At 52.7% G+C, this 18,229-nt stretch overlaps 1 protein-coding gene across 6 annotated transcripts in view; it reads right to left on the minus strand.

Annotated features, from left to right (window-relative positions):
- Positions 1-18,229, minus strand: part of ct (homeobox protein, cut) — a 749,731-nt gene that overhangs the window by 212,136 nt on the left and 519,366 nt on the right. The window contains exon 1 of one of the 6 annotated variants that reach the window (XM_075684460.1): positions 8,815-8,920. The exons of the other annotated variants lie outside the window; for them this stretch is intronic. Coding sequence (XP_075540575.1) covers positions 8,815-8,851 — 37 coding nt within the window. The 5' untranslated portion in view covers positions 8,852-8,920. Of the gene's footprint in view, positions 1-8,814; positions 8,921-18,229 lie in introns of those variants that run through there. 6 annotated transcript variants of the gene reach the window in all.

Raw genomic sequence — 18,229 nt, forward strand, 5'->3', positions numbered from 1 at the left:
CGGCAGTGTGCACATCGAGCGGCCAGACCGATAGGCCACGGGGCGTCGATGGCATGCCACCAGATCGCCCGCTGCTTATCCGCCTTCGAACCATTGTGGCTCGGACGACCGGTACTCACGGGGACGCGGCGATCGACGGCGCCCGGTCACGAAAGGTGCTGTGCAGACGTCTCCTTTTTCGCGGTACCATGCCCGCTCCTCTTCGATCACCAGGACGATTGTGTTTCTTCCACGATTCTCGCTTTCGGGCACATAAGAGGCGTGGCTTATATGAGATGGCGTCGAGAAAGGGAGTTTGTTTCCCACATTAAATCATATTACTCGCTTCTGTGATTAATGTCTCTTCCTCGCATTGCCAATTGACATGCCCTTCTGGTTACTTCAATTGACATAGGGTGACTGGCTCGTTCAGGCAATCGTCACAGGTTCGGTTTTACGACCAGGACGAACTTCTCTTTGACTACAAATCTTGCTCGTTGAGGAACCAGTTGGGGCTTCTCCTGCCATTTAATGCTGCTCTAAGGTGGACAGCGAATTTCTCTATAATGAATCTTGTTCAGCCTCGTGGATCACTGTAGAAATTATTTCGTTATTCCCGATTCCCACTGTGCCCTGAATTCGTGACATGCGGATATTCCACACCATGGCTGAAATGCGCGAACCGCTTTCTTTCTGCTACGATTAATAGTAGCAGCTAGCACAACAATCACTAAACATCGGGAGTGGTCAATCCGCGATATTCAGCGCATTTGTTACCTTGAACTGACTTGCACGTCGTCAGAGTGACGTGTCCACCCGACGCCATCAACAAAAAAGCTAGGTGGTGCATATAAAAACAGACAAGCACTGAATATATAGACAGAAATACTTATATATAGAGCACCGCAAAGATAACAATTTCTCATATTCAGTAACCATATGTAGCGCCCAACAGCATAACGACAGCTGGCCTCCTGCAGCAGCGTTTTACAGATTGCTCAGTGCAAGCAAACAGTGCTGAGGCTTCTAACACGAACGCGCTTAATCTCTCTCTGACAACCAGTTCAAGAAAAAGCACGCGTTCTCTACTTGAATCATGGAGATGTGTAGAAAAGAACGGAATACGAGAAGGGCCAATGCGAGTGCTGCTTCCTTACCATTATTGGCGGTGTGTACAAGGCGTCGGCAGAGTAAATACATAAAATGTATGCGTATTCTTTTTCTCCCTTAATTAAGCCGGTGTGGGTACGAGAGCTCAGTAGTGGAGGCGCAACGAAGACAATGAGAACGAGTCGGGTGATAAGTTTGCATGCGTTCGCAGAGAACTCGGCAACGCGCAGAGTTGATTTTAAACAAGCATTCGTTTAGCTATGCAATTACGAAAGCGATCTTTATGGCTCCGGTTTGAACTGCATAAATGCGCAGTGCGCATAATGGCGGCCACGACTTTAAAAGCGGACGGGATTTCACAATTTCGCAGCAAAACACCGCCGGAGGTAGCTCGCACGGCGCCCGAGAATTTCGAGCGGCCCGAGTCGCCGCGCTTGAAAGGGCGGCCGAAGACACACGCGTACTTTGGAGCAGCCTATCCGAGCGGGGCCGTGTTTGCTATCAAAACGAGAACGGCCAGTTCGTTTCGTGCGGCATATATGCGTACACGGGATCACTCACAAGCAACACTCGGCGTCGAGCGCGGCGGGATATAACGAGCATTGCAATTAGGAAACAGACGCCTGACCGGGCCAGTCGACTTGGCTGTATAGCCCGGCCCCTGGGTGCAAAATTGCGGCGGTCATTTGCGAAAGGCTCAAGCGCGGCACGGACTTCCTGTTGGCCGAAGTAGCCAAGCAGAACCACGCAAAACGCGCAGCCCCGCGAGCCACTGTGCGCAGGCTCAAAACGAGGAATCGGGTTCAATGTTCTAAATCAACCGGGCACACATACGCAGACACGCACAGCCGGCATCGCGGAGTATACTGCTCGCGCGCCGCCTTGCGCAAAAGAACAGGCGCGCGCCCGACCGACCGCCGAGAGAGAGCCATGGAAACACTCGCGCAAATGCCTGGGAAACGAAGTTGCGCTACCCTCGCCTGTGTGTATACAGCGCGGCGGCGGAGGCAATGCGCGGCCGGCAAGCGTGATGAATAATGACACCGGACAACGAATGGGCGGACGTTATATGCGCGTATGCGTATATTGCAGTGCACAAAACTTGGCGGCTTCTTTGCTCGGTGCGCCGGCGAGAGCACGCGCGCGCGCTCTGCTCATTACCATAATTAACCTGAAAAAGGCTACTCGCGCCGTTTCTTTGTACCTCCTCGCGGCGCGGTCACTCGCCAAGGAAGTGACACACCGCCGGCACGTTACACTGGCCAGAGAAGAAGAACGCACGAGACCGGCGGTGTGCATATATAGTTCGCGCGGGCGAGCGCTTCATCCATCGTCCGGATCCGCCCGTTCGTCCGGCCGGCGCCGGAGGTCGTCCTACTCGCGATCCTCATTTGCAGCACCGAAGCCCCGGCTCCCGGTCGGGCCCTCCTTGATGAAACGCGAGATAAGTCCCGCGCCGAGAAGTCGCGCACGCCGAACCACCGCGACCCAAGTCGCGGTCGAGAGCGCGCGCATATTTCTCGGACGCCGTCCGCCTCGTGCGCGTTCAGGGGCGGACTCGCGCGTGTATGAAGAAAGGGCACAGCGGAGTGAGGGGGGGTGGGTGGATGCAGAATGGGGGTGGGGTGGTATTGCATTCGAGCAGAGGGCCCTGCACAAGGGGTAATCTCGCTCTGCCGCCGTCGCCACGCTATCTAAAAAATTTGGCACTGTTCCTCGTCTTGCGCAAGGCACAGTAAAGAAGCTGACGCGGGCTATATGGACTTCTGCCGCCACTCGAGCACACGGCGACCATCGGTCACGACCGGATTGCGAGAATCTTCTCGCGAGAAAGCGAGAGAGACGGACGAGAGCGCGTATATCCTTGCCCCCCTTCTCGCGCCTCAGCCGCATCTTGGCCAGTGGCGTCATTCCGCGTAATTGGATCTTCGATGGCGAACGCTGGCTGCCGCCGCCAAGAAGGGAGATCTCGGACCCTAATGTCCGCCGCTCAAATATTAAGAGCGAGGGCCCCTATCATCTGCAGGCAGCACAGAGGCGGCACATCATCGCGTCAGTGCGAGCGAGCTGTTCGCCTCGACAAGTCCCCTTCCGTGTGGCACCACGATACAGGGCGTTCTGGGGACGCGATCATCGCCCACTCGGAAAAAGAGGCGGTCGTGTTGCCGACGAGCGATCATCGCTCAGAGACATCGGCGCTCACCATGAATCCTCGTTTGGGGCAAGCGCGATACGGCGCGGTCGAGCGAAAACAGCGTGATTTGATCATACATGTTACAGTGGCGCAGTCGCAGTACCTTCCTGACAATACGAGCACGGCGTCGCGAGCTTTTAGATAAATATAAAGAACCATATCAAAATAGAAGCAGTCCATATGTCTAGAGTTGCTATGACTAGCGCGAAGAAGGACAGGAAATCGCGTTTACTGAGTAACTACAGTAGAAAAGACAGTGTGTCGAAGACACTGTAAACAAGTTACCCACTTTATTTTTCATGCTGCATATAGGAATAGTGAAACAGCTTTATCAGGACTCAGCTAGCCTGTGACCTTGCAGGAGGGAAATCTGGGCGATTTAAATAGGGATGCCCCCATTTCAGAGAAGGCAGAGGCCCGGTAGTCTTCCCCCTTCGCCGTTCAGTTCTTACGCCCCTAATGGACCTAGATCAGGAACTGAACAACAGTGGCGGAACAAGGAATGCCGCTGAAGCCAGCGTTCCGACACGTATAGGCTTGTCATCGCCTGTGCATTCTTTGTTCGACCGATGTCAATCTGTTCAAACCTCCATCTTCTGTGAACTTCAGTCTTGTTTGTATTATGACCACGAATTGAATTATTTAATCATTGTTTAGGGAAACGACTAAAAAGCAAAATTGTACTGGGATATACTGGGATATTGTGAGGAATGTTAATGGAAAAAAAGTGAAACGAGATAGAAATTCTGAAGGCTGTGACCGCGAAGCTACACCATTATCGTCACCACGGTCGAGCCACGAAGTTGCTGTTGCCGAGCGCACTGCACTGCCTGTACACGCTCTTGAGGTTCGCCGCGTACGCGCGCAAGCGGCAACAGCCACTCGTGCAGCGCAGCCAGTCTTCGCCTGTCGCGAAACTCGCCGGGGTCGCACGCGCACGGCAGTTGGAGATACGCTCCAATTTACGACAAGCACGCGACAGCAGTTGAGGGATCTCGCGACGATCATTGGATGCACTTTAACTTTGTTAGGGCGTCCGGTTTCCAAGCTGCCAATTTCGGAGCCTGCCACAGCGGCAGAGACCCAGCTTTTGCTCTGCTTGCCGGCGCGCCACACAGAACCGCCATAAAACCAAAGAACGAGTCGACGACGTTCGCACTCCGCTGAGGCCGCGCGGCGCAGTTGCGTGCAGCCATGGAGCCAATTCTGCAGCGCCAGCAGAGTAGTGCGGCATGCAGCTATTGATAAGTTTGTATAAGACCAATCATCACTCTTCAGTGCGGTCAATTAATGGTTAAGCGAGGTACTGCATGCAGGAATGAGAAGTTGTTGCTGAGACATCTTAGGCTAGGCTGGGTACTAAGCACAGAGCGATGAAAAGGTAGCAGTCACGCAGGCGGGATGAAACTTTCTTGCTGGATTGTATACCAGACAATTGGCCCCTTTTGTTCGCCAAATCGTGCGCTCATTTCGATCATATAAATACGTATTTCTGCCCATCAGAACAGAGGCATCCTTGTTTCGTTAGTTCCAGTATAATAATAATAACAATAAGAACATCAGATCTTGGTCGATCAAGTGTTCTTGATTGGAATGAACGAGCCAAGCGTTCCTTCCGTTGCTCCCCGCGCTTTTCATGGCGTGGGTGATGCACGAAACTGCACCGAGTCGAAGTGCCTCGCGACTCTCGACGACGTGTCAAGACGGCAGAGAAGAGAAACGAGCTCGCCTCGGAGATCAGCCGGTTGTGCGCCGAGGTCGTTGAACAAATGCAACGAGGGCTACGCCGGAATGAATTGACAGCGTCAGATGCCGCCGCCGACACACAGGGGCGACACAACCCCCTCGGGCACGCGACGCTGTACAGATGCGTCGGCTGGCGTCAAGCCGAAAGACGCAGCGTATCCTCCGGCCTTCGCCGATTATTAGCTTGCTCGTCCACCGCCAGGAACCGAGGCGGAACGCCCCTTTTATCCGTTGCGCGGGCATGTGTGCGTGCGTCTCTCTCTCTCTCTCTCTCTCTCTCTCTCTCTCTCTCTCTCTCTCTAGCTCTGTCACCGGGACGCTTCGCACTTGTAATTGCTGTTATAGCGCCTGGAACCCACTTCCTGATCACTTCGCAGCTGCACCAATTGCGGACTGCAAAGCAAGCCCTCTTCTTTTTCCTAGTACATGCGTTATGGTGTGTCCACCGGAACGATATCGTAAGAACAGGAGCTAAGTGACTCCAGAGGGGAGTGATTATGACGTTGAACTATAGTGCCTCCTATAGGACCGCAGTGACCCGATGCTTCTTCGGACTGCTTGATATTCTGTGCTCGACGACGTGGCGTATGCAGAACCACATCGAGCTAACATCGGCGCGTGGTTCGCCCTGCCTTTCTTTGCTGCTTTTGTTATCTTTAAATTCAAGCGTGCCACGCACACGTCCGGCAGTATACGGGAAGGCCGACAATCACGCAAAGAGCGAAGTGCCACGCGGAGGTCCTCGCGCGACACTGACATTGCGGCAGAAAGCGCCGACGGTCGATTGACCCAGCGAAGCATCACCGAAAAGCCGGACAAGAGACCAGCAATCCAAGCGTGACAAACAGACTGGCAAACAAAAAAATTCGAGCACAAAGCCAGTCGATTCCAGTCAGAAAGAAGGGCGAAAGAACCGAATGACAAAAAAGGAGATGCGGCTCAACGTCGGTTACGAGCCGCTGGAGAAGGCCAGCGACGTGGTCTACGTACGACAGCGGCGCAGAAAGGACTTCCTTTCCGCGAACGCTCCACAAAGTGACCGCAGCGCGGCTCTATACCGGATATCGCTAGCGGATACGGTCCGCACTCCCCGCCCACGTTATCGCTGCCGCGGTGCGCGCTCGCCTTATTCATTTTAAGCGCCTTGCCTCCTCGTTTTTTGCTCTTCATTGCGCGTGGCGTTTCTTTGTCTTCTCGCTTCTTCCAGCGCATCCCTCTCGCGCGCGGATGCGTTGGCGTTCTGTGGCGGGACCTCTCTCTCTCTCTCTAGGGCCGCACCAGACTAACCGAAGCCCCTCTCTCACCACCGCTTCTCGGCGTAGAGCCACAACGATTTGCCGCCGCACGTCCCCGTCATTCAGAGCTGCAGATCGGCGGCGGCCATCAGCGACGCACCATCCGGCCGGATGGAGCGGCCGGGGCCAGATCGGCGATAAACGGCGGCCGTCGATGCGCGCCCGATGGGCCGCTGACCAGCGGTCAGTCAGTCGTGGTGGTGGGCCGCCGAACGGCTCGTGCCGGTCGTGCGCGGGACGACGAGACGCGAACGAGGTGCGGGGACGCCTAATTGGCTGCGCTCAATGGGCGCGCCCTTAATTGGAAGTCTTGGCGCCGCCGCTGCGCTCGCGCGCGGTGCGAGATCCGTTGCGGCAACGGGCCGATACTGCACCACGCTTCCTGCATGCACTGGGTTCAGTATACGGCGACGACGTTCGTTAGAAAGCCGGAAGACCATTCATTCAGATTTCTGCGGCCAGCCGAACTATAGTCATTACAGTGCATGAGAAGCCTCTCTGGCTGGTCATGCGCGATCGTTCACGTTTAGTGGTGCCTTCAACGAATTTTCATGGGGGTGTTTCGAACATAGCGCCGGTGTTTTGGTAAATAATTGCCCGTGAATTTTACCACGTCGCGCTCACTGTCTATAATATGGGTGACGAATAAATGAAAGTCACTGCTTCTATAGAGAGATGTTTATATATAAGCTGACGTGATTTGTTGAATGGCAACTGCTCGTGCTTATTTAGGAAAAAAGAGGGGAAGAACACACATACGCAAAACGAAGCTGTATTCTCTTGTGCCAGATTGTAAACCGGCATGGGACTAGCAATATCGCCAGAATGCTCGACTTGCTAAACGGCAGCACTGCGTAAAACTGCATGCTGAACGCATGCAGTACTACACAGAGAGCCTGTCAGGTCTCTTAGCTACTGTTAACACACCTCGGGGGGGGGGGGGGGGGGGGGGAAAGAAGAAAGAAGAAATCTCGCCAGCCCGGCCCTGCGAAAGTGGATGTCCAGCGAAACTGTTGAAAACCATGTGCACAACTACAACTGCTGAGGGGGGTACGTAAAGCTTTACGGCTTAAAGTAATGGTAGTAGTGCTATTTGAGAGTAATGGGAGTAATGATAATTTTGACAGCACGCCGCCGCCCATAGCGGTGTTGCAACCACATTGAAATCCGTTGCTGGGTTGGTAACAATATACCAAACGCTAGGGACGTCACACCCAACGTCGAAAGTTGGCGTCACCTCGGCAGCTTGCGCAACAGTAATATTTACCTGGAAACATATGTGGGGAGCGCTACGCGTTTCGCTTTGCTATCAAGAGCGCTTTATCATCAATTATGTGGTTAAGATGCTTGTTTTGAGCTTGCTCTTTACTGAAACGTACGCTGTTCCGTATGTTGTATGCGGGATTTCAAAGCATGTAAGCACTGTTCGCTACACTTTGCTGAGTGCTTGTAGCCTTACGGAGCTATGAGCCATTGCATTTTCTTTCTGTCTTGCGGGAGTACGAGTGCTTATGGGGGTATGAGCCATCCATGATGATAGTTTTATGCCGATGGACGCGAAACAATCCCGGGATCCTAGCCATGTACAGCTTCGCTGTAAAATCGATGCAACGTGAACCAGCTGACTCCATAGCTGCAGCATCAGGCTGCAAGTTAGACTATCGCAATGGCTGGCCGGAATAGCGCATGTCGAAATAGGATGAGCACGCAGTCACTGAGCAACGAAAAGAAAAACATGTTTTGCATCTTTTATAAGCGATGGTCTGGATATGGTGCTGCGAATTCTCTACTGGCTCTTCCCTGGTTTCTTTCTTTTCTTTCTTTCTTTCTGCTACTACAGTCGGCTGTTTCAACATGGCGTTGACGGGGAAAAGTTGCAGTTTTCTGTGGTACTATGAGAGGAAATCACCACTCATTGTTTAGCAAATTTACACGAATGATTACACGGGCGACTTCCGTCAGATGTTAAGAGCAACTGATAGTAATACGCAAATATCAGAAAGGCTGACATCATGACAAGAGACAGTGCACATCGAGCAGACCGCTTTTCTGAGTAGCCGTCAGAAGTAACTTCGCTATATGCCTTGAGAAAAAGCGCATCGTGCAGAGAACAGTGTTAATTAAAATTTTACACAAGCGACTTCGTCAGCAAAAACAAACAGACTTAAAATCGTACAGTCGCTGAGATCAGTCGACCTCATTAAAGAGGAATGGCTGAAAAAAAAGAAAAAAAGAAAACTAAGCGGTAAGTTCTTCGAACTCGCCGGTCATTCGTTGTAAACGAAGCGGCGTTCTAATTTTAACACAAATCCGATTGCAGCGTTAGAAAGGAGGCAGGAAAGAGAGAGAAAAGAAAAGGAAAAGCGATAGAGTATGGCTGACCTGTGTAACACCTTAAATTTGATGTTTCTGCGAGCCACAGCTCTTAGACAAATATTTTTTTTCTTCTAGAACGGAAACGACATTTTTCTAACTCTGCACACATCTCACCTTTAGCTCCGCATGGCGGCCTTGCGGGAACGTGCATAAGCCGGCTGCCTATCCCCAACTACGACGTCGTACAAGGCTATAGCCGTTACGTGTGGGCAGGTTTTCTTCGTGTCCAGACAGAACGCAAACTGTGACAGCCAAGCCTTGAAGCGACGCGCGCACGGCGGGCAGACAATTCGCAGACCCGATGAACCCTTTTTAGAATAGCCGGCGATGCCTCAAAGTCATGTCGAACACTTGTAGCGCAGCCGAGGGCAAGAAAACATAAAGAGCGCTGAAATATATCGGTGTCGTCGCCGGAATCAATCATTTGCCTCTTCGTCCCCCAGCACGTGCAGCAGCGGGTCATAAACAAAGGGCTGTCGGGTGCGCACAATGAAGCGACGAGAGTGCGGGCTGCTGAACCGCGAGGCAGCTTCGTTGTGTAAACAGCGACGACCGCCGCGCACGGAAACGCTGCGTACAAAGCCAGGAGAACGCGCGCATTGTGCAACGAAACAACGAATTTACGCAAATGCGGCTATCCTGGTTCTACGAGACACGCAACATTGAATGAAGTCGGGATCGAGCCGGCACTCAGCTGCCGCGGGGCGTTCTGTCTGTTATGCCGATTGTTTTGTGGCACGTCTGCGGCCGGTAAATTGAGTTCCGAGCTTATAGCACCCGTTATGCATTTTCTTTCTTCGCGTTTGTCCGAATCCACGCTACTACGAATTCTTCAGTTGTGAACCCACTTGACGAGCAACTAGTCCTGTTAATCTTGCTTACTTAACAATTCATTGCTTTGCCCGAGTGAAACTCCATGGCTGTCAACCATTACTTTCCCTTTTCAGAACTGCTGCTACCTTTGTTGTTGACTATACTTACACAGACCGCGCCGACCTGCGAAGACTTTGTGTACGTATAGCAGTGACCTCGAGCTGCTCTCGAGAATGATGTATTCTGCAATGGCCACCGTATAAGCTTGTTGATATACCTATATGTCATCGTGCAACAGAGAAAGCCAGAAGCAGACGGACACAAGTGTCCGACGACCACGCCTAAGAGACGAAGAGTCTGGTGAACGGCGCAGCAATGGGTCAGAAAGACGACTCGACAAGCAGCTTAAGTCAGCGAAGGAGCACGGGAGGAAAGCCGCAGGGATGCATTCAAGCCACTGCTGCGGAACTCCGGTAGCACTTCTCCCACGGTCGCCCGTGCGGACCGCTATACATCGAACAGGTGACGGGCGTTTGAAGCCGCGGTCACTGGCAACCGCCAATAATATTGGCAAAATGGCCGTCCTTCTTTATTCTTACGTAGCGCGGGAGGAGTGCGCGGGTGCCCGTAATTTACCGCCGGGGGCTGCACGCAGCGGCCAGCCCGCGTGAATGCTCGCGTCGCACGCATGAGCGGAGATGGACGCGCGCGCACTTCCGGCGGCGAACTGCCGGTGCGCGCGCTCCAGCGCGCAGCGGCGATCGGTCGGGAAAACAATATCCGGGAGCCAGAGGACCCCGTCGTCGAGCTCTGTCTGCGTGCACACCGCGAATCAAGGACAGTTGAAAGAGAAAGCGAGTGTCTCTCTTCTTCCGCTGGGGACGCCCTCGCCTCCATTTTATTTCATTGTCAACGCAGCTTTCATCGGCCGAGCGTTCGGCTCCAATGCCCACGCCTGCGTTTTGTGAGCGCTATCGGCGCGCCATGGGGTGTTCTGTGCGGCGCTGCGTTGCTCAAAACGTTAGACTCAGCTGCGCGGTTTTGTCGCCCGACACGCGCGACGCTACAGGTGTTTTCGCAGCAGTGATTTCTCATTTGCTACCGCATACATTGTAGTCTCGAGTCGATTTGTGCAGCACGTGCGTGACCAAGCGGAATTGCATTCCGAGACAGTGTCCATGCAGTGTTACGTTATCGTTCAACTAATGCCGGGAAAGGAGGAGAGGGTTTAAGGAGTGTTCTGCTCCGTGGCGCTGACTATGATCGCGGAACAAGAACTTATGTGAGTGCATTGTTTATATTTACGCTATTTGTGACAGAGGGCTAAACCTGGCAAGGACGGCTCTTTCATTTCATTTCATTACCTTAAAGACCCACAAGGGGTAATACATAAGGGGTGGGTACATATATTCTGGTGAGCAAGTGTTAACACAACGAAACATGACTGGTAACATTATTGGCAAAGTCCTGAAGCTTGGACATCAATGCTTACTTGCGTTTAGGAGGACTAAACATTCATTCATTCATTCATTCATTCATTCATTCATTCATTCATTCATTCATTCATATACGAGATGGCGGCGCCGATATAGCTGCGGGCAGCTCACATCATGTTGAATTGCTCGGCGCACCCTCCTTCGGGACGCCAGCTTCCAGTTCCGTTCTTGTTTTCGAGCGTGCGGTCTCACGCGTCAACTACCTGACGAGTTTACCTACTGGGCTCATTTACATAGCCGATATGAGCGCGCAGCGATAGGGGTATAATTTTCGGATGACGATCGACCAGTACGGATGTACATAGGTGCGTGGTCATAGTGGCATCTAGAGCCGAATCATCGCTTTCTGCCCCGACATCAGGTCAATACTACAAAGTGCGTTCATTTGAGATCAAAAGTCAATAATAAGTTAAGTCGAGTGCGGTTCGTCGGAACTATTAGTGCGATACACAACGTTCCCATTTGTTTGCATAAGCTATCGGTCCCACATGTAACGTCACCGCTCAGAGCACTAAAGACTTATGTAACGCGAAGTGTTGAGCGACCGCGAAGCGTTATCAAGATGGCTCCACCAACAGACCGCGCCGCCGACTCGACTGACCTAACTCGCCAGCTGCCGCACATCGCGCTGCGCCGGCTTCGGCGTTGTTGCGTTTCGCCTGCGACACGTGGTTTTGCCGGCGCGACTGCGGCGGGGCGGCAGACATTTTGGCCCGATCGTCGTCGCCGCAACACTCATCGCCAGGTGTTTCCAGGCGCGTCTGCGGCGATGCGACCGCCTAGGGATCCTCCTCGCATTCCAGTCATTGTGCCCGAAACAGGCGATGCCAAAGCAGGGATCTCATTCCAGTTATTGGGCCCGAAACAGGCGATGCCAAAGCAGGGATCTCGTTCCAGTCATTGTGCCCGAAACAGGCGATGCCAAAGCAGGGATCTCATTCCAGTTATTGGGCCCGAAACAGGCGATGCCAAAGCAGGGATCTCGTTCCAGTCATTGTGCCCGAAACAGGCGATGCCAAAGCAGGGACCATCCTCTCATTACAGTCATTGTGTCCGACCGGCAGCGCCACGACAGGGTGCTACGAGATCGTGCGCAGCGCCACGACAGGGTGCTACGAGATCGTGCTCGACATGGTGCTACGGCATCGCTACGACAGTATGCGTCACCATTAGCCCATTGTACATTCACGTGCTCGTCTTTTGAGGGGTTCCTTCTTGCCCTCAACTGCGAGAGTATAAAAACAGCTGCCCCCGGACGCCAAAAGGAGGGCTCCGATTTCTTCTGTTGAGTGAAGTGCTCTCCCGTCTCTCTACTTCGGTCAAACCTGACCACCAACTCTTTGCGATGTTAAAATAAACAAGTTGTTTCGTTGTTACCAGTCGACTCATGCTTTGCCGGGACCTTCGGATGCTTCCAGTTGTACCCCAGGCCGCCAGGCCAACGCTACCCTTGGGGCTTGCGACCCAGGTACAACCACGGGCGTCAGCGCCGAGTTCCCAACAGATCGTACCAGCAGTCAGATCCAAACATCTGGTTGCCAGCGGTGAGATCGCCTACGACTTCAAACAACGGTCTGCCAGCGGAGAGATCGCGACAACGGAGGCCAGCAGCAAAGAGATGCAGTTGACAGTATGCTGAGCAGCTCAACGACGATCCGGGAGCAGTGCAACGAGCCCTGTGTGACGACTGGTTGCCTGCAGCGGAACGACTGCGCGGAATTCCTGCCTGCGAGGTTTGGTGAGTGCGGGACTTTCTTCTTCTGAGCTTTGCCAGGCTTTTGTTAGTGTCAGAAACAGAGCTGGTAATTGTGGTTGTCGTTGCTGCCGGGTTAGTTTGCGGCAAGACAATAGTAAGCAGTAGAGAAAGCAGCATTCAGAGCAGCCATGGATTTGAAGTCGTTGCGCAAACCGAAATTGTTGGAGCTTGCAAGAGAGTTGGGTCTGGATGTCTCGGACAAACTCAGAAAACCAGAACTGCTAAAGGCTATTCTTGAGTTAGAGGCTGAGGATGACGAGCTGTCGGAATGCCTTGAGACTATTGAAGAGAGGGAGACTGCAAAAGAAAAAGAAGAGCGTGAACGTAAAGAACAGAAAGAGCGAGAGCAACAAGAGCGTGACCGTCAACACGCTTTGGAAATGAAGCGTCTTGAGGTAGAAATGGAACGCGCTCGTAATGGAAGTCAGGCACACGGTGCAGGAGAACGCGTATTGTTCAAAATGACTGACCTGATGCGGCCGTTTAAGCTTGGAGAGGACATTGGTTTGTTCCTGGTTAACTTTGAGCGAACGTGCGAGAAGCAGGGGTTCTCTCGGGAAACGTGGCCACAGCGCTTGCTCACTTTGTTACCCGGCGAGGCGGCCGACGTAGTCGCTCGCTTGGATAGAGAGGAGGCAGAGGATTTCGACAAAGTAAAATCGAGTCTGCTAAAAAAGTACCGGCTGTCTGCGGAGGCGTTCCGTCGGAAGTTTCGGGAAAATGAGAAAGGCAAAAGTGAGTCATATACAGAGTTTGCGTATAGGCTTATGTCGAACATGCAGGAGTGGCTCAAAGAAGAGAAAGCGTTTGGTGACCACGATAAAGTTCTGCAGTGCTTCGGGCTAGAACAGTTTTATAGTCGGTTACCGGAGAACGTGCGATACTGGGTCTTGGATAGGCCAGACGTGAGTACGGTGGCTAGAGCCGCTGAGCTAGCCGAGGAGTTTGTGACGCGTCGAGCTCGCGGAGCTAAGGACGGTGAAAAGGGTGAATTTGGCTCCAAGTCTGAGAGGCCAAGGTTCACGCCCATGAGATTTAAGGGGGACACGCGTAGTGAGGATGCGAGTGAAAGCAATCCGACCAAACGTAAAGAGACGGCAGCCGAAGCCGAACGCAGAAAGCGGTTCGAGATGAGGCGAGCGGGCGTTTGTTATACGTGCCAGAAGCCGGGTCACTTTTCGGCGCAGTGTCCGGAAACAACACCAAAAGTTGTGTTTTTTTCAATAGGCAGCACTGACGAGAACATGAAGCTTCTCGAGCCTTACATGCGAGACCTCCTCGTAAACGGGAAAGAGTGCCGAGTGCTTCGCGATTCCGCAGCTACGATGGATGTAGTTCACCCGTCTTACGTAGAACCCCATATGTTCACGGGCGAGTGCGCATGGATCAAGCAAGCCGTGGAAGCTCATAGCGTGTGTCTGCCGGTAGCAAAAGTGCTTATTGAAGGACCTTTCGGAGCGCTTGAGACAGAGGCGGCAGTGTCATCTATGCTGCCACCCCAGTACCCGTACCTATTTTCAAACAGGTCCGATCACCTCCTGCGCGAGAAGGGGCTTTTGTTTGGTGAAGCTAGTGTTCAGGCCTTAACCAGATCGAAGGTTCGGGAGCTCGCTGCAAAGGCGGTAGTTGCGGGGCCGACGTTATCAAACAACGAAAAAGGGTCAGAGGCGCAGCAAGCTGATATTCAGAGCACGCCCGAACTGAATAAAATTGAGTCTGTAGCATTGAAGGCGCCAGATACTGGAGAGGAAAATCCCGATTCGGGAAAGTTAGAAGAGCTATCGACTGATTTGCTCATCGCGCCTACGTCAGACGGACTTGATAGGTTGCTAAAAGTCAGCCGGTCGGCTTTGATAGCCGAGCAAAAAAAGGATGGCAGCCTGGAAAACGTGCGCTGCAATGTCAAAGAAGGTATCGCCAGGAAAACTGCGCGTTTTGTGGAAAGAGGTGGAGTCCTGTACCGGAAGTATCTAGACCGCCGAGGAGTGGAGTTCGATCAGCTGGTCGTGCCTCAATGCTATCGTCAGGATCTGTTGCGCTTGTCACATGGGGGTTCGTGGTCCGGACACCTAGGAGTTAAGAAAACTAAGGACCGTCTCTTGCAAGAGTACTATTGGCCAGGGTGTTTTCGGGACGCAGACCATTTCGTGAGGACATGTGACACTTGTCAGCGGGTGGGCAAACCAGGGGACAAATCGAGGGCGCCGTTGAAATTGGTACCTATCATTACGGAGCCTTTTAGACGGCTCGTTATTGATACTGTGGGACCTCTGCCGGTAACAGCCACGGGGTACAGACACATTTTGACTGTGATCTGCCCAGCGACAAAGTTCCCTGAAGCAGTGCCGCTTAAAGAACTCAGCTCAGTTGAGATAGTTAATGCACTACTGTCCATATTTGCGCGAGTTGGTTTTCCTGCGGAAATCCAATCAGATCAGGGCACAGTGTTTACTAGCGCTTTGACGACAACTTTTCTCGAAAGGTGTGGGGTAAAGCTGTTACACAGCTCAGTGTACCACCCACAGTCGAATTCCGTTGAGAAGCTCCACTCCGTCATGAAGCGCGTGTTGAGAGCGTTGTGTTTTGAACATCAAACTGACTGGGAGCTGTGTCTGCCTGGGGTGATGTTTGCTTTAAGGACCGCGCCGCATGCGGCTACGGGGTTTTCGCCAGCTGAACTGGTGTACGGTCGCTCGCTTCGATCTCCGCTTCGCATGCTTCGAGAATCATGGGAAGGTAGGGGCGACGACCCAGTCGTGGTGGAGTACGTGCTTAAGCTCCTCGAACGCTTAAGAAGGGCACAGGAGTTGTCAGGTGAAGCAATGACAAAGGCCCAGCAGAGGGCCAAGGTTTATTATGATCGGACAGCCAGGGCCCGTCGTTTTGAGGTGGGCGATGAGGTCATGATATTGCGTACATCGCTAAACAACAAACTAGACGTGCAGTGGGAGGGCCCAGCACGAATTGTTCAGAAACTGTCGGACGTTAACTACGTGGTAAGTCTGCCAGGAAAGCGGAAAGCACAGCAAGTTTACCACTGTAATCTGCTCAAACCTTATAGACCAAGGGAAGCAGTGGTGTGCATGATGGTAAACGTTCCTGAAGAGCTTCCGGTCGAGCTTCCGGGACTAGGCTCAGTGACGAACAGGGAAGACACCGGTCAAGTCATTAGTGACCTTATCAGTAAAGCACCGCTGTCGCCTGAGCAGAAAACCGAACTACACCAGCTATTACAAGAGTTTCAAGGTCTGTTCTCTGAGAGGCCTGGTAGGACTTCGGTACTTACTCATGATATAGAACTTACCTCCCCAGAGCCAGTACGATCCAAGGCGTATCGGGTGTCACCCCGCCAGAGCGATATTATGGAGGCTGAGGTAAAGAAAATGCTACAGCTCGGTGTTATTGAGGCAGGTGAGAGTGATTATACCTCCCCTTTGATTTTAGTTGAGGTACCGGGCAAGGAACCTCGTCCTTGCGTCGACTACCGCAGGCTTAATTCCATCACTAAGGATCAAATTTATCCGATCCCTAACATCGAGGAGCGCCTTGAGAAAGTTAGTAGCGCTCAGTTTATTTCCACCCTAGATCTTGTCAGGGGTTATTGGCAGGTTCCACTTACAGAAGAGGCTAGTAGGTATGCGGCGTTCATTTCACCAATGGGAACATTCCGTCCTAAAGTGTTGAGTTTTGGTTTGAAGAACGCGCCATACTGTTTTTCAAGTCTCATGGATAAAGTGTTGCGGGGACAGCAAGAATTCGCTTTACCGTATCTAGACGACGTAGCGATATTCTCCGCATCCTGGTCTGAGCATATGACACACTTGCGGGCAGTGCTAACCCGCCTGCGCGAAGCAGGCTTGACAGTAAAGGCTCCTAAGTGCCAGTTAGCACAGGCCGAGGTTGTCTACCTCGGTCACGTGATTGGTCAGGGTCGTCGCCGCCCCTCTGAAATAAAAGTGGCCGCTGTGCGAGACTTTCCGCAACCGCGCACAAAGACCGATATTCGGTCGTTCTTAGGTGTCGCCGGCTACTATCAGAGGTACATCCCTAGGTACTCTGATATCGCGGCTCCCCTGACGGATGCTCTAAAAAAAAACAGAGCCTCAAACAGTCGTCTGGGACGAGACCAAGGAAAGAGCTTTTAGCGCCCTAAAGAGTGCCCTAACAAGCCAGCCTGTGCTACGATCGCCAGACTATACAAAAGGGTTCATTGTTCAGTGCGATGCTAGTGAGCGAGGCATGGGCGTTGTACTGTGCCAACGGGAAAAGGGAGAAGTAGAACACCCCGTCCTGTATGCTAGTCGTAAGCTGACCAGTCGTGAGCAGGCGTATAGCGCCACCGAGAAAGAGTGTGCGTGTCTCGTGTGGGCCGTTCAGAAATTGTCATGCTATCTAGCCGGCTCGAGGTTTATCATTGAGACGGATCACTGCCCTCTCCAATGGCTGCAGACCATCTCTCCCAAAAATGGCCGCCTCCTGCGCTGGAGCCTCGCTTTACAACAATATTCCTTTGAGGTGCGTTACAAAAAGGGGAGTCTCAACGGTAACGCCGATGGCTTAAGTCGAAGCCCCTAACGTAGGAATCAGCCTCAAAATTGTTTGTTACTGATGTTTTTCTTCCTGAGGCAGGATTTTTTTTAACATATTGCTTTTGTTTAGTGTTTCAAAGTGATGATATGCTTTCTAGTGCAATTTTTCAATTTGTGGACGCGTTCTGAGTGATGCTAGACTACTGTAAGGAACTAGGCAGTGGTATAAAAAGGGGAAAGAGCCTGGCAGGGCTTAGTGAGGGTTGTGCCGTGCTTGCTGACTGAGCGGTTGAGTTTCAGCGTAGTTCTAACGCTTGCCGGGAACGAGAACAAAAATGTGAACTCTCCCGAAGTCACTTTGCAGTGTCCCGTGCGAACCTGAACGAGAGAACGAGGCCTTCTCTGTGCGCTGCGCTCAAGAAACGTCAAGGGACGCCCGACTTCGGTTATGAGCATCATCGAGCGACATCCCTCCGGACAGCGGATGCAGTCCCCTGTCCATCGGGATCTCCTTCCCCCGGCGGGGCGGTCTGTTGCGTTTCGCCTGCGACACGTGGTTTTGCCGGCGCGACTGCGGCGGGGCGGCAGACATTTTGGCCCGATCGTCGTCGCCGCAACACTCATCGCCAGGTGTTTCCAGGCGCGTCTGCGGCGATGCGACCGCCTAGGGATCCTCCTCGCATTCCAGTCATTGTGCCCGAAACAGGCGATGCCAAAGCAGGGATCTCATTCCAGTTATTGGGCCCGAAACAGGCGATGCCAAAGCAGGGATCTCGTTCCAGTCATTGTGCCCGAAACAGGCGATGCCAAAGCAGGGATCTCATTCCAGTTATTGGGCCCGAAACAGGCGATGCCAAAGCAGGGATCTCGTTCCAGTCATTGTGCCCGAAACAGGCGATGCCAAAGCAGGGACCATCCTCTCATTACAGTCATTG

Source organism: Dermacentor variabilis, chromosome 3 (assembly GCF_050947875.1).
Source record: "Dermacentor variabilis isolate Ectoservices chromosome 3, ASM5094787v1, whole genome shotgun sequence".
NCBI lineage: Eukaryota > Metazoa > Arthropoda > Arachnida > Ixodida > Ixodidae > Dermacentor > Dermacentor variabilis.